Source organism: Colletes gigas, unplaced genomic scaffold, assembly GCF_013123115.1.
Source record: "Colletes gigas isolate AHSC1104 unplaced genomic scaffold, ASM1312311v1 Colletes_gigas_Sc00045, whole genome shotgun sequence".
NCBI lineage: Eukaryota > Metazoa > Arthropoda > Insecta > Hymenoptera > Colletidae > Colletes > Colletes gigas.
In genome coordinates, this window is record NW_025106674.1 from 1,174,316 (window position 1) to 1,188,633 (window position 14,318).

The window sequence follows — 14,318 nt, forward strand, 5'->3', positions numbered from 1 at the left end:
CCAATAAGTCATCTGTTGGAGCGTGTAAAGAGAAGCCGCAGATTGACGGTCGTGCCGTTGCATTGCAGTGCGACTCGACGCACAGACTCAGTGTGCATACTCACGGTGTTTGGGCTTCGGTGAGTCGACCAGGTTTATGACATAGAACCGCGTTTGTAGAGTTTCGTCAAGGCCAGCATGGGCAAAAAATATCTTAGAGTTTCGCTAAACAAAAGGGACAAAGTGTCATAAACTTGGTTGGCGAAGGCAGTCTCGAGTGGTTGCAGCCCCAAGAGACTGTCGGATGGCCCACACGTGCGCGGCTCTTCGCCTTGGGCCTCCCTTGTTTTCGTCGATGGTTTGTACGCGGGCCCAAGGGCTGACGCACGCGGTGGAAGGTCCCCGGAGTTGCCAAACGTAGCACCCTCCACCTTGGACGCCAAGCTACGTCGGCATCGTCGCACCCCCGCCCCAAAGTCAGCAGTATAAAAACGGCGGCATGCCGTGATTTCGACCTTATTGCTTATTACTCGCTTATTCGCTTAGTCGCTTACTTGCCTACTTGCTTGCTTACGTACTTAGTTACCATTTGACAAACAGATAGTGCGCTAGCCGTTCCTAATCTGATCAGTGTATACTTTTGTTGAGTTTTAAAATACAATAGAATAGTAAAACGTCTCGTTAGTCCCCTGAATAAGGGGTGGTCCTTCGAAATTTAGTTTAGTCGGCACACCACGTGCAAATTTACTACTCCGGAACGATCCTGTCGGTTCGGACTAGACATTGGTCCTTCGAGCCGGATAAGAACCTCGTCACATATAGTTCTTTTGGCCGGTCAGTGCCACGCAGCAACAGTATCGAAGAATTGATAGAACTCAACACAGAACACGTGATTCCGAGAAGGAGTGCAACTGCGCTCAGCTTTTTGGAGCCAGAAACCTGAGATCGGTGACAAGCAGCATCCAGAGCGCCATCGGACGGGTCAACAATTTGGACAACGTCACCCCTGGACGAGATAGGATTGCCACCGATACAGCATCGGAAGTATTGTCCAATACTTCATTATTGGAAATCTTCGAAACATCCGGAAGCTGTGGTCCACGTACTGGACGCACATTCTGACTAGCAGCGGACGACGCATCGCAGCAGAGCAGCATCCAGGAAGGCATCAGGCGACGTCAACGTGTAATTAGGTCATTGGGTGTTTCTGATGAGAATTATAGGCTAGCTTGGGAAACACTGAAGAATAGATACGAAGACCCTAAATCGTTGATATTACCACGGTAACGCTTTGCTGAACCTACAATCGGTTCACAAGCAAACGCACACAACCCTTCGCGACTTGGTAGATAACGCAAACAACCACGTATTAACACTAGGCGCGTTAGGCCAGCCAACCAAACATTGGGACACGTTGCTAGTCTTGATTTTGTCGAGGAAATTAGATGTTGCGACACAAAGGGAATGGGAAAAACGGTCCCTTAGATTGACAGAAATCGCAACGTTTCGAAATTTCGTAGAATTTGTTGAAGAGCAGGCGAAATATCTTGAACGGGCCCCAGCAGGTAGCGATTCGAGACCCTTGTACAAACCACCCGGTCACTCCAAGCCTCAACCCAGAACAGATTACGTAGCCTCGCACGTTGCCAATATCCAAACTCAATGCATATTGTGCAAACGTGAGCACTCGCTACAACATTGCGAGAAACTGAAAGGTATGCCTCATTCGGAGATGCATGCTACTGTGAAACAATTACAAGTTTGTTTTAACTGCCTGCAACAAGGCCATCAAATTAAAAATTGCACGCGAGGTTCCTGTAGGAAATGCGGGAAAAAGCACAACACGTTGTTACATCGAGATCAGGCCTCTGTTTCCGCTGGCTCAGAGCCTTTCGTTCGAAATTCGGAATCTGTCGCGCCCGTCCCAACACCCGCGACCTCCTGCGTCTCAAACTTAGCTAATAACATTGGCAACCATGCAGTTTCATCCACGGCCATAGTTTACTTAGAAGATAACAAGGGAACAAAACATGAATGTTGCGCGTTGTTAGACGCCGGATCACAGGCCCATTTCATAACCGAGGCACTGTGCAATCGATTACGCCTTCCGCGCTCGAACATTGAAATGACGGTCGGCGGGTTAGGTAGAACGGTCAGCTCTACACGATCGAGGGCACAGGTAGCCGTGTCATCCAGACACAATAATTTTCGCGCTAACGTCTCATGTCTCGTTCTAAAAACCATCACCGAAGACATGCCGAATGTCCCGATTGATCGGACGAGCACATCGTGCCCACCGGGGATGCAATTAGCTGATCCAAACTTTGCCAAATCAAAGCAAGTTGACCTGCTGATAGGTGCAGGACTCTTCTGGCAGCTCCTGTGCATCGGACAGCAGAAGGCTGGAACAGAAGGCTTGATTTGGCAAAAGACGAGATTAGGTTGGGTTCTGGGAGGACAGTTAAATTCAACAGACCGTAGAACGCGAACTAGCAATTGTTACGTGATCTCGAATGAGCAGTTAGATACTAGCCTGGCGCGATTTTGGGAATTAGAAAATGTAACATCAGACAAGGACGGACCGTTGACCGACGCGACGAACGACGCCGAACAACACTTTCGACGGACGACAAGACGCGACGATGACGGACGATATTTAGTGAGCATTCCATTTACAAACAGCATCAACCAGTTAGGGGATTCGAGAGCTCAAGCTGAAAAAAGATTCGCAGCCATTGAACGTAAACTAGCTCGGCAACCCGATTTACGCCGAGAATACATTTCCTTCATGCACGAGTATGAACGACTTGGACATATGACTCGACGCGACACAGCGACAACTAGCACTACCCTTAGGTATTACCTGCCGCATCATGCAGTTTTCAAGGCCTCTAGCACCACGACTCGGGTCAGAATAGTTTTTGACGGGTCGGCAAAAACGTCCTCGGGCCTGTCATTAAATGACATACAATTAGTAGGGCCGACCGTACAAGACGACCTTTTTTCCATCGTAGTTCGATTCAGAAAGCACAAATTTGTACTTTCGGCAGATGTAGAGAAAATGTATCGACAAGTGCTCGTCCGACCAGAGGATCGGAAGTACCAGTGTATTCTTTGGCGTTCGTGTGTGGACGGTCCGATCAACACGTACGAATTGAATACGGTGACATACGGTACATCTTCGGCCCCATTTCTAGCCACTCGCGTCTTGCACCAGATAGGATTAGAATGTGCAAATCAATCGCCTCTAGCAAGTCGTGCGATAATTTATGACTTTTACGTAGACGACTTGCTCACCGGATGCGAGACAGTAAGGGAAACACAGGCATTAAAGAAACAGCTGACACAAGTTCTAGGGCAAGCAGGGTTTCAGTTACGAAAGTGGGCATCAAACAAGCCCGAAATCTTGCATGATCGGTCTAGCATAGAAAAGGAGATCAAACCTCCCGAAGGGGATTCCAAAACATTAGGATTGATATGGCTTTCCGAACCAGACGAGCTTCGGTTCTCGGTCAGAGAGCCAATCTATACTCGCATCACTAAACGCACCATACTTTCTGAAATCGCTCAGGTGTTCGATCCACTCGGCTTAGTCGGTCCCGTAATTACAAGGGCCAAGATTTTAATGCAAACCTTGTGGCAGCTGCAATTAGGTTGGGATGAAAGTGTAGATCAAGATCTTCATGCCCAATGGTCAAGGTTTCGTACAGAATTGAACCAGGTCAAGACATTAGAAATACCGCGCCGTGTAATATGCGATAACGCAAGGGCAGTAGAACTGCACGGGTTTTCGGACGCGTCGGAAAAAGCCTACGGTGCGTGCATCTACCTGCGGTCGCTCGACGAGACCGGCAGGTACACGGTGCGATTGCTTTGTGCCAAATCTCGAGTCGCTCCTTTGAAAACAACCACCCTTCCGCGGCTAGAATTATGCGGTGCCCTTTTGCTAGCCCAATTAGTCAAACGAATCCGATACGCGTTACAGTTAGCATTCAAGTGCGAACATTACTGGTCAGACTCCACAATTGCTCTAGCCTGGATCAGAGGTCAACCAAACCGTTGGAAGACCTTCGTGGCGAACCGCGTGTCAGAAATTCGACAATCTACGTCAGTAGAAAACTGGCACCACGTGGCTTCGGAAGACAACCCTGCCGACGTGATTTCACGAGGCACCGACCCCACAAAGTTAAGGCGTACAGACCTGTGGTGGTCTGGCCCATCGTGGCTATTACAAGAACAGCACGAATGGCCCTCAATCGAGACAATCCCAGACACAATGCCGGAAGAGATCAACCACGTTCGTAGTCATGTCGCAACACCTAATTGCCCGACGGACATCCTTTGCCGTTTTTCATCCTACTCTAGGCTTGTTAGAATTGTAGCGTACTGTAGGAAGTTCGTAGATCGGCTGAAATCCAAAACGCGGGAGAACAGTCAAACCCTCGCCGTGCAACCTAACGCCACAAATTCATGGCAATCATTTTTAACAGCACGCGAATTAGCTCGGTCCGAAGAGACAATAATCAAACTCGTACAGCAAGAGTGCTTCGGCAAGGAAATCAGCGATCTACAAGCAGCTAACCCGCTAGCACAAACCAGCAAATTAGCCTCGCTGAATCCGTTCCTGGACTCAAAGGGTTTGCTCAGGGTGGGCGGGAGACTCCGAAACGCTCCTATAGTTTACAATCAGAAACACCCATTGATTCTACCCTCGGACCACCCATTGACGAATTTAGTGGTGACCTATGAACACTGTCGATTGCTCCACGCGGGGTGTCAGCTCACCATCGCATCGTTGCGCAATCGGTTTTGGATACTAGCTTGCAAGCGCGTGGTTAAGAAAATAATACACAGATGCATTCGTTGCTTCCGAACAAAACCGACCGGCATAAATCCGATCATGGGAGACTTGCCTGCAACTCGGGTGACTCCTGCTCGACCGTTTGCTACCTGCGGAATCGATTATGCCGGTCCGTTATTAATTAGGGAACGCGGGCGTGCTCGCACCGCAGACAAGGCCTACATTTGTATATTTGTATGTTTCGTCACCAAGGCTGTACACATAGAATTAGCAACAGACTTGAGCACTGACGCCTTCCTGAATTGCCTCAATCGGTTTATAGCTCGTAGGGGACGGAGTCACTGTATCTACTCAGACAACGGTAGAAATTTCATTGGAGCACGCAACAATCTTAATGAATTAGGAGTGTTACTAAATAGTAAAGAACACCACGCAAAGGTAGGAAATTTACTAGCACAGGAGCAGATACAGTGGCACCTGATCCCGCCACATGCGCCGCACTTTGGGGGTCTATGGGAGAGTGCTGTCAAATCAGCGAAACACCACGTCAAAAGAATAATAGGGGAACAGCGCCTCACGTACGAAGAGCTGTACACAATACTAGCACAGATCGAAGCATGCTTGAATTCCCGCCCTCTTCATCCTCTTTCGTCAGATCCCAATGATCTCACTCCTCTCACTCCTGGACATTTTTTAATCGGAGATGCACTAACCGCCCTGCCGCAACAGGATTTATTGCATCTAAAACAAAATCGACTAAACCGGCATCAGTTAGTCCAACAGATGCTGCAACATTTCTGGAAGCGTTGGCAGCAGGAGTATTTACACCATCTCCAGCAACGTCAAAAATGGAGGCTTCATTCACCAACCATAGTGAAGATAGGTGCCCTAGTCGTCATACGAGAAGACAACATCCCACCATTACGTTGGCGTCTTGGGAGAATTACCGAGCTCCAACCAGGCACCGATGGGATAATCCGGGTGGTGTCCATCAAGGTGTCTGATGGCATTATCAAGAGGCCGGTGACAAGAATCTGCCTCTTGCCGCTGGCAGAGGAAGAAGACGCTGCGGAAAATACCCCCGGCTCACAACCGAACGTAGAGTAATTCTTGGGATCTGTTCCCATTCACTATCAATCAGTACTTGTTATACTAATAGACTAGTCTAGCTCTTAAAAAAAATATATATAGTTGTAACCTCCCCGGAGTAGCATTAAGTAGCATCATAGTTTAAAATTGTATCCACCGTGAGCATTTAATTCATCGACATGAATCGTACCAATTAGTTAGTTTTATGTTTAGTTTTTACAGTATATTAAACGCTTGAGCGTTCAAGGTGGGCGGGATGTTTGGGCTTCGGTGAGTCGACCAGGTTTATGACATAGAACCGCGTTTGTAGAGTTTCGTCAAGGCCAGCATGGGCAAAAAATATCTTAGAGTTTCGCTAAACAAAAGGGACAAAGTGTCATAAACTTGGTTGGCGAAGGCAGTCTCGAGTGGTTGCAGCCCCAAGAGACTGTCGGATGGCCCACACGTGCGCGGCTCTTCGCCTTGGGCCTCCCTTGTTTTCGTCGATGGTTTGTACGCGGGCCCAAGGGCTGACGCACGCGGTGGAAGGTCCCCGGAGTTGCCAAACGTAGCACCCTCCACCTTGGACGCCAAGCTACGTCGGCATCGTCGCACCCCCCGCCCCAAAGTCAGCAGTATAAAAACGGCGGCATGCCGTGATTTCGACCTTATTGCTTATTACTCGCTTATTCGCTTAGTCGCTTACTTGCCTACTTGCTTGCTTACGTACTTAGTTACCATTTGACAAACAGATAGTGCGCTAGCCGTTCCTAATCTGATCAGTGTATACTTTTGTTGAGTTTTAAAATACAATAGAATAGTAAAACGTCTCGTTAGTCCCCTGAATAAGGGGTGGTCCTTCGAAATTTAGTTTAGTCGGCACACCACGTGCAAATTTACTACTCCGGAACGATCCTGTCGGTTCGGACTAGACACACGGGATCAGTGCATTTGGAGCCTTACAACCTCCACTTGCGCCCCCGTCCACTAGGCAATCGACAAAAAAAAATCGGCAAAGAAAAGAAGTTTGAGTTCTTTTTACGCCGGGAAATTTACAGTCCACTTTCGAGTTCGTATAATACGAACAATCGAAATTTCTCTGCTCCCGTTCGTGCGAATATCGACGCCGGGAGCGCGAGAACACAGACGCGGCGTATACGTATTACGTGTTTACGTGTGGCTAACACATAGCCGTGTTTTTCTGATTACAGGAATCGTGGCCTACCTCAAGCCGGCGAGAGGAACAACCTAGCCTCGCGGAACGGCCAGTAACGAGGCCAAATATTCTGTTCATTTAAAATCTGTTTGCTTTATTTTGATTTTCTATTTTTCTGTTCTATTATATTTTTGTAATAAAAGGTCGGTCCTAAAGACCGACGAAAAGAAAATCAATTTGCTGTCCGATTTACTTCCCCGATAAACTCCCCTACCCTCTATCCGGACTCATTCGTTAAAAGTATCAACTTTTTAACAGTTTTTGTTGTAAAATTAGAAGTGTACGAATACTTATTACACGTATATTTAAAGCCAATTTCTGGAGATTTGTTAATATTTTCATAATAAATATAAATAAATAATTTGTTGTTAATGACATTTGTTCCAGAGATTTCTAAGAATATGTATGCATGTTTTTGTTAACATACTTTTGTAATAAACAAAGTTCTGCAAAGTTTTTGTTCAAATTGACTAGTGTACGAATACTTTTTACACTCACTGTAAATGATCCTCGATCAGAGGCGTTGGAAAATTCTCGCGTACAGTAATTTTATTTATTTCGCGGTAATCAATGCATAGTCTGGTTTCGCCATTCTTTTTTCGAACCAAGACGATCGGGCCTAGCGTATTCGGAATCACTCTGCCTAATAACGCCATCGCTCTTCAGTTTTTCTAAAATTACTCGCAGCTTCTCCTGATCTGAAAAGGCCAAACGTCTCGGGCGGTAAGCGATAGGACGATCATGTTTGAGATGAATTTTTATTTCGAAATCAATTTCCGTCGGGGTAACATCCATTCACGACACGTCCGTGTAGAATCGTCGAAGTTCTGACGCGATATTAGAATCAATTTGCGAATTTATATTTAACGCTGTTAACGATTCATTCGAATTGTCACTAATATCGATGCTCAGGATTTCTCTAGCTGAATCTAACGAATCATTTTTACGCGGGACGTATTCTACATCAATAGTGTTCCCGAACCTTACTTTCACCGACGAATCCGAAATGAAATCTCTTCCCAATAACGCATCGAATGTCATGGTACCGTCCGGCACCACCGCGAACGACAATGTCGTGTTGACAGAACTAACGCAGAGCTTCTCCCTAAACAGTCCCAGTATGACAACCTTCGATCCGTTAATCCCGCACAGGTCGTAGCCCTCGGTCGGTACGGGAGTACGCGAGCTAATCGGCACGTAACGACTTTTAATGAGGTTTACGGGCGACCCTGTGTCGACCAGCGCGGTAATTTTAAAGACGCGACTAGTACCGCGGTCATCCAAAACGACATACATCACCGGTAGCTGATATGACTCCGTCGACGACGAAGACTGCACCAGGTTCGCCGTGTCCTGCGGAGTCCTCTTCTTCGGGCAATCCTTGATCCGGTGGTCGAGACTCCCGTACTCGAAGCACGATCCCATTTCTCGCCGCGGTCGGGGGCAGCCCGCGGGATGGTGTCCTAGTCGAAAACAGTTGGTACATCGGCGTTGCGGTCCATTGGTCGGCGTTTCCATGCGGCGGACCCCGATGTCCTTCCTCTCTTGACGGCTTCGCTCGCTCAAGTCCTGATATCCCGGCCGAAGCGTAATTTTTCGAAACGCTTCTAATAATTGTGCCTAAGTCGTAAAATTTTGCATGCGCACCTGGTTGCGCAACCGCCCATCTGGAATGCCATCAATTAGATAATCCGTGATTTCACCTTCGTCGATGGGCACTCTATGTATTAGCCAAAATGTCTTTCTCATGAAAATAATCGGCGAATACTTCTGAGTAAAGCCACGTCCATTTCTCGAAATCACGGCGAAGAGACAGCATGCTTGGTCGATGATCGAACATTTCCCTCAACTCGTCAAGTAGTTCTGGTACAGACAATTCAAGGTGCTCGGCCCGAGAATGGAACCACCTCCATGCTTTTCCTTTCAGCTTGGTCCCGATTAAAATCTTCGTAGCGTCATCGTCGAGGAAATACGTGCGTCGTAGCATTTCGACTTGTTTACGCCATTTCCCGAACGCATCGTCCGCTCCCGCGAATTCGCTCAACAGACCTGCGATGTTATTGATATTCACATTCGAATTTGTCCTTCGACTGCTGGCGAGGGACGGGGGAGATACTTCGCGGGAGGTACTCTCTCTTCGGAGTAACTGAATCTCGCGTTCCAATAATTCTTTTTCTCGCCTTAAAAGCTCCAATTCGCGGCGAGTTATGTCAGGTATTTCGCCTCTCGTGGGAGCCGCTTCTTCTAATATCGAGGGAACGTTTTCCGACGATTCCTGATCCGATGATGCGCTGATGTAATCGGTGATATTTTCCCAAATATCGGTTTGATGCTCGGTAAATCTCTGAATTAATTCAGCTTTCGTTCCACTTGTAGATAGGCCAAAATGTTTTGCTACCTCCTTCAATGTCGCTACCGTGTAGCTAGTGGATTCCTTATCGCCATCTTAGAACTGTTAACTGCCGATCGAACAAACGAAATAGACCCCAATTGCAACACAATCACAAATAACAGCAATTAGTCTATTATAATAATACGGCGAACACAGTTCGGTCTTTCCGACTGATGGCACGGAACACAAAATTCATAAAATTCAAACAGCACAAAACGGTAACGGTCGCGATCACGATAAACAGAGTTCAAACGGTTGCACGCACCACGTTTAAAATGCGGTAAAACAATACGGTCGCGCGACGGATCTCGTAATCGCACTTCTGATGACTGTAGGAGGATGCGTGATAAAATGTTGTAAGGACGAGCAATAACCACGAATAAAACGCCAATATGATTACTGTATCTAATTACTTCTATTATTATTTCTTCTCGGCACGGCCGTCGTCAGGGAACTGAACTGTTCTCACCGTGCCTGTACATTCGTCCGAAGCGTTGCGCGAGGGCACGGGAGACAACACGTAAACAGTAAACAGCGAATTCAAACATCGCATGCCTACATTTTATTACATACTATAACCATTAATATAATTATAAGAATGTTTAATATGATGAAATATTAAGTGAAATAAACCTGATGAAGTTGGAAGTGGAATATTTTATTACATATTGTAGCTGAACATAATAGTGTAACAAATTATTAGAATTAGACGTAAAGAGAAGAGCACTCTCCTGTGGCCCGCCTGAACAAAGACTGATCGTGTAACGATGTTCTTCCGTATATCCGGATAATTACAAATGAAGGAGATGACAAAAGAAAAACAGAGCACACAGGCAAAAACATACACACATGCGCACGTATTACACAATAAACGCAGCACACAGTGATATATACAGTACATGCAGCACACAATGCTGCCATGATTGCGACACATGCAACGCACAGTGCTGCCACGTTTACGGGCATGCAAGAACATTTCTAACATAATATAAAAAATGATTAAAATTTATTTCATTAATAAAAAAATATGATTAATATGTGTTTAATATAAAATGAATAAAATATATGTAGGATTAGAAATGTTAAATCTATCCCTTTATTTTAGAAAGCGCGAATTAATACAATGTACATGTAACTTTCGTAATCGTAAACACACCGTACTGTTCACCGCGACAGACTTCACCGTAAAATCATGCATCGTCTCACGGACGCGTGCTTTTATCCCCCGGCTCTTAAACATTTGCCGGTTCCATATCCGATATAGTTTCCAGAACGTTCTAGACGTTTCGCATCCAACCCTTGCCGGTTTCACATCCGATATAGTTTCCCGAATGTTCTCGACATTTGTAAATAATATTTCGTCACTATGGTCGACGCACTCATACATTCAATCTTTCAATTTATACAAATAGTATCATTTATACAAATTGTATCATTCAGTTGTTACAATGATTATAAGAATGTTTAATATAAAAAATGATTAATATACAATGATTAATATACTATGACTAAAATATATATGTTTAATATATAAAAAACAAAAATAATGATTATATGTCGCACACAATTATTGGTCGCACGGGCATCGAAATTGTCGGGGTGGTTAGAAGGGCCCTGAGGCGCCCCACACAATTCTCCGCACTTGTACGTTAGATTTCCTAACGCACTCTCGCATCCGCCCAAGGGTACAATGAGGTCATTCATATAGGACAACACTACCCCTTTCGCTATCAACTCTTTAAACACGGCGTTTATAAATCTTTGGAAAACTGCAAGCGCGATACACAACCCAAACGGAACTTTCAAAAATTCGAACTGACCATCGGGAATCACGAAAGCCGTGTATTTCCGACTGTTCTCGCTAAGGGAAACGGGAAAAAAGCCATTTTTTTTAGTTTCCTATAAATTCCGAGATTTTATCCCTTCTTCCTTGGAAACCGCGAATACAAATAATTAATAAATTCGATTTAGTAATTTACGTACTAATTACTACGTAATTAACGAATTAGGTAACAGTTGCAGTGGTAGTATTTTTAATTATTTGTATTCGTTCCTCGACGTATCTTCAACGTGCATCTTGCTACCTACCCGGCGCGGTGGCACAGACGAGATATAGGAATAGATCACCTAATGTCATTTTTCGGCCGGAGTTTCTGGGGTCCCGAGACCCCATTACCATTTTCGTGTCACTCGCAACGTTATCAACAGATTCAGAAATTAACACAAGAAGAAGTGAGACAGAAAATAAAATTACATAAATTTTATTATTTTTTAACGGAATTAAAGCTGTAGGGTCCATCATTGGACATTAATCGATTAATTTCATTGGAGAAATCAATCGATTAAGAGTATTTAAAAATTTCAAGATTATTAAAATTCCTAAAGATGTATTTCATTGATACGTACACCGCAAATTCTCTATTTTTTATTTTAAATCGTAATACATCATTTATTAAAAAAATAACTCGGCAGAAACGTATTTATGACTCGAAATCAGTTTAATCAGACTGTGTATCGGGACCCCGGAAACTCCTCATTCCTCACTTTCGCACACTATGCCCAATTGCGTGTACGTGAGCTCGTTGAGTTTCGGAAGAGCCGAGAAGAACAGGCTAATACTCGCTTTCCTTCTCGCTCTTGCATCGCTGACGTCGCTTACATTTCTCGAAAGCAAGCCTACTGGCATCGCCACCCGTTCAAATCGTCGCTTACATTTCTCGAAATCGGACCTGAGCGCTTTTTGAAGATTCATTGACTTTCCATGCGAAGCGACCATGCGTTATATACATATACATGTTATACATGCTAGGAACTATAAAATTGTATAACTTTCGTCGTATATCTACTTTCTAATAACAAGGGAAAATTTTAAAATATAAAAAAATGTAAGAGTACTGTAGAATTTTTGCAATGGAGAATTATTGAAGGAAAATGAATTGATTATATACGTATGTATATATCGGACACATCCCTCGCAAACACGCTGCAAACATTAATGAGAACAAAACTGCAAATCTGTCTTTTTTAAAAAACCCCGCAACTGATCTTTGACTCGCAACTCGTCCTCTTCATTTAGCAATTATAATAAACGTAGACTCATTAAAATTCGTAAAAAATAACAAAGTTATAGCCATTTAGAGGGAAGAGTACCTGTTACGCCACACTCACGTGTTACACGATGCTACGGACGACACTGCGTGCTTTTGGTTTGGTGTTTGAACTCACACTTTTATTTTTACCATAATTTTACATTTGTCGCTCGATGCTCTACACACGTGGCTGTACAGAAAACAATCGCGAATCGCCGCTCGCGCTCTTCGCGCTCCCACTCTCGCTCGCGCGCCCTCTCATTGCCTAATTCGCCATTCACACCTCATTCATACAACGGTTCCTACCTTATCGACTATCTGTCATCTTTCAGCCGCTACATACCCAACGGTTAATAATCATACCAGAAATTTTAAATGCGTTTTTCTCGAAACCATATTTTCGAAATTGGCTGACATAATATCATAAATTCATATTGATTAATGGATTTGAAATTTATAGAGACATGCCTGTATGTTAGAAATTTTGCCTTTGACGGTTCTGGGGTAAGTCCTGTGCCGTTCCTCACAGTGCTCTTACCGGAAGGTCCCACGCCTTCCCCACTCCGTGGCCAGATCCTTCAGGACAAAGTCTTTATTTTTTCCAGCAGTACGACGTCAGGTCGTCTGCCTCTTTTAACTACTCTCTCTCTCTATTCATAAACAATCAACGCCTCGACACGCGCTACCTGGAGACCCAACGCGGTCGTCCGCTATCGCGTCACCCGTTGCCAGGCCTGTTTAGTCTCATTCGCTCTTTAGGCCACATGCACCCCAAAACTCTGTCATAAATGTATCGTAGACTGAGCGTCCTTCAGTGGTCCTTATCTTCGACTCTCTTGGAAAATACATTGCTGCTAGCGTCTCCGGAAAACAAAAACCGATCCCCTATTTCGGGGGAATGTCCACGCGTCGCGTCCAACCATTGTTGCCGTGGCGAAATCGACTTTTTTGCCTTCGCATTCGAAAAAGATTAAGCGAAAGAGTTTCCTTCATTGAAAGAAGAAAAATTTTCCAGTCTTTCATTTTTAGTAGGGTTGGTCTCAACTTCCATTCATTTTCATATGATTGATTTTTATGAGTCAGCGTTTTTTTAAATTGCTAAACAAAGAGGACAAATAGGACAGTATTTAAAAATTTTTTCAGATTTAAAAATTTAAAATAATATTGAAATTCATTTGGTTGTTCAGACTCAATCGTATTAATAGTATAAATATATGAACGCACGTCTATTTAATACACTAAAACGTGTATTTCCGTAAAAACAAATTTTTGTCATTTTTTTTTCATTATGGTATTTTGCTTATACATTGTATACGCCTACATAGGTCGGAAAGTCAAAAATTCCTGGGCAGTCGAAAATCTCGGCTCGAGATTATGCGAGATCGAATTTCAGCTGTGTTGAGAGCAAGAAAGATAGACTCACATTCGCCGCCTTTCTCGAATCCACGAAGCTATACGAAACGCCAGAACTCATATACAAGGTGGTTGGCATTAGTGTGTGTAAGTGGAGGGGCAGTTCCCTTTGGGCACGGGTCTGCCGTCTGATAATACTGCACTGTCTTTTTCAATCCCTCCCATAGTCAACTCACATGTATTTTGCGCACGCACTACAGCTGGCTGCCCATCAATACTAATTCAGTGCCTAGTTTCTCAACTGGCCGCCATCCATGAGAAGAGGCCTCTAAAATCACCTCCGAATTTTCAGGTCGGTATGGCAGTCAGATTCGGCCGCGAAAGTCCATAAGGTGAAAGGTCTATTCATATATCTCGTCT

The 14,318-nt window shown here is 44.7% G+C and overlaps 1 protein-coding gene across 1 annotated transcript; it reads left to right on the forward strand.

Annotated features, from left to right (window-relative positions):
* Positions 1 to 1,696: 1,696 nt before the first annotated feature.
* On the forward strand, positions 1,697 to 5,887 carry LOC122403175. The gene has a single exon (XM_043406534.1). The coding sequence runs from the start codon at positions 1,697 to 1,699 to the stop codon at positions 5,885 to 5,887; it is 4,191 nt and encodes a 1,396-aa protein (XP_043262469.1).
* The last annotated feature ends 8,431 nt before the right edge of the window (positions 5,888 to 14,318 follow it).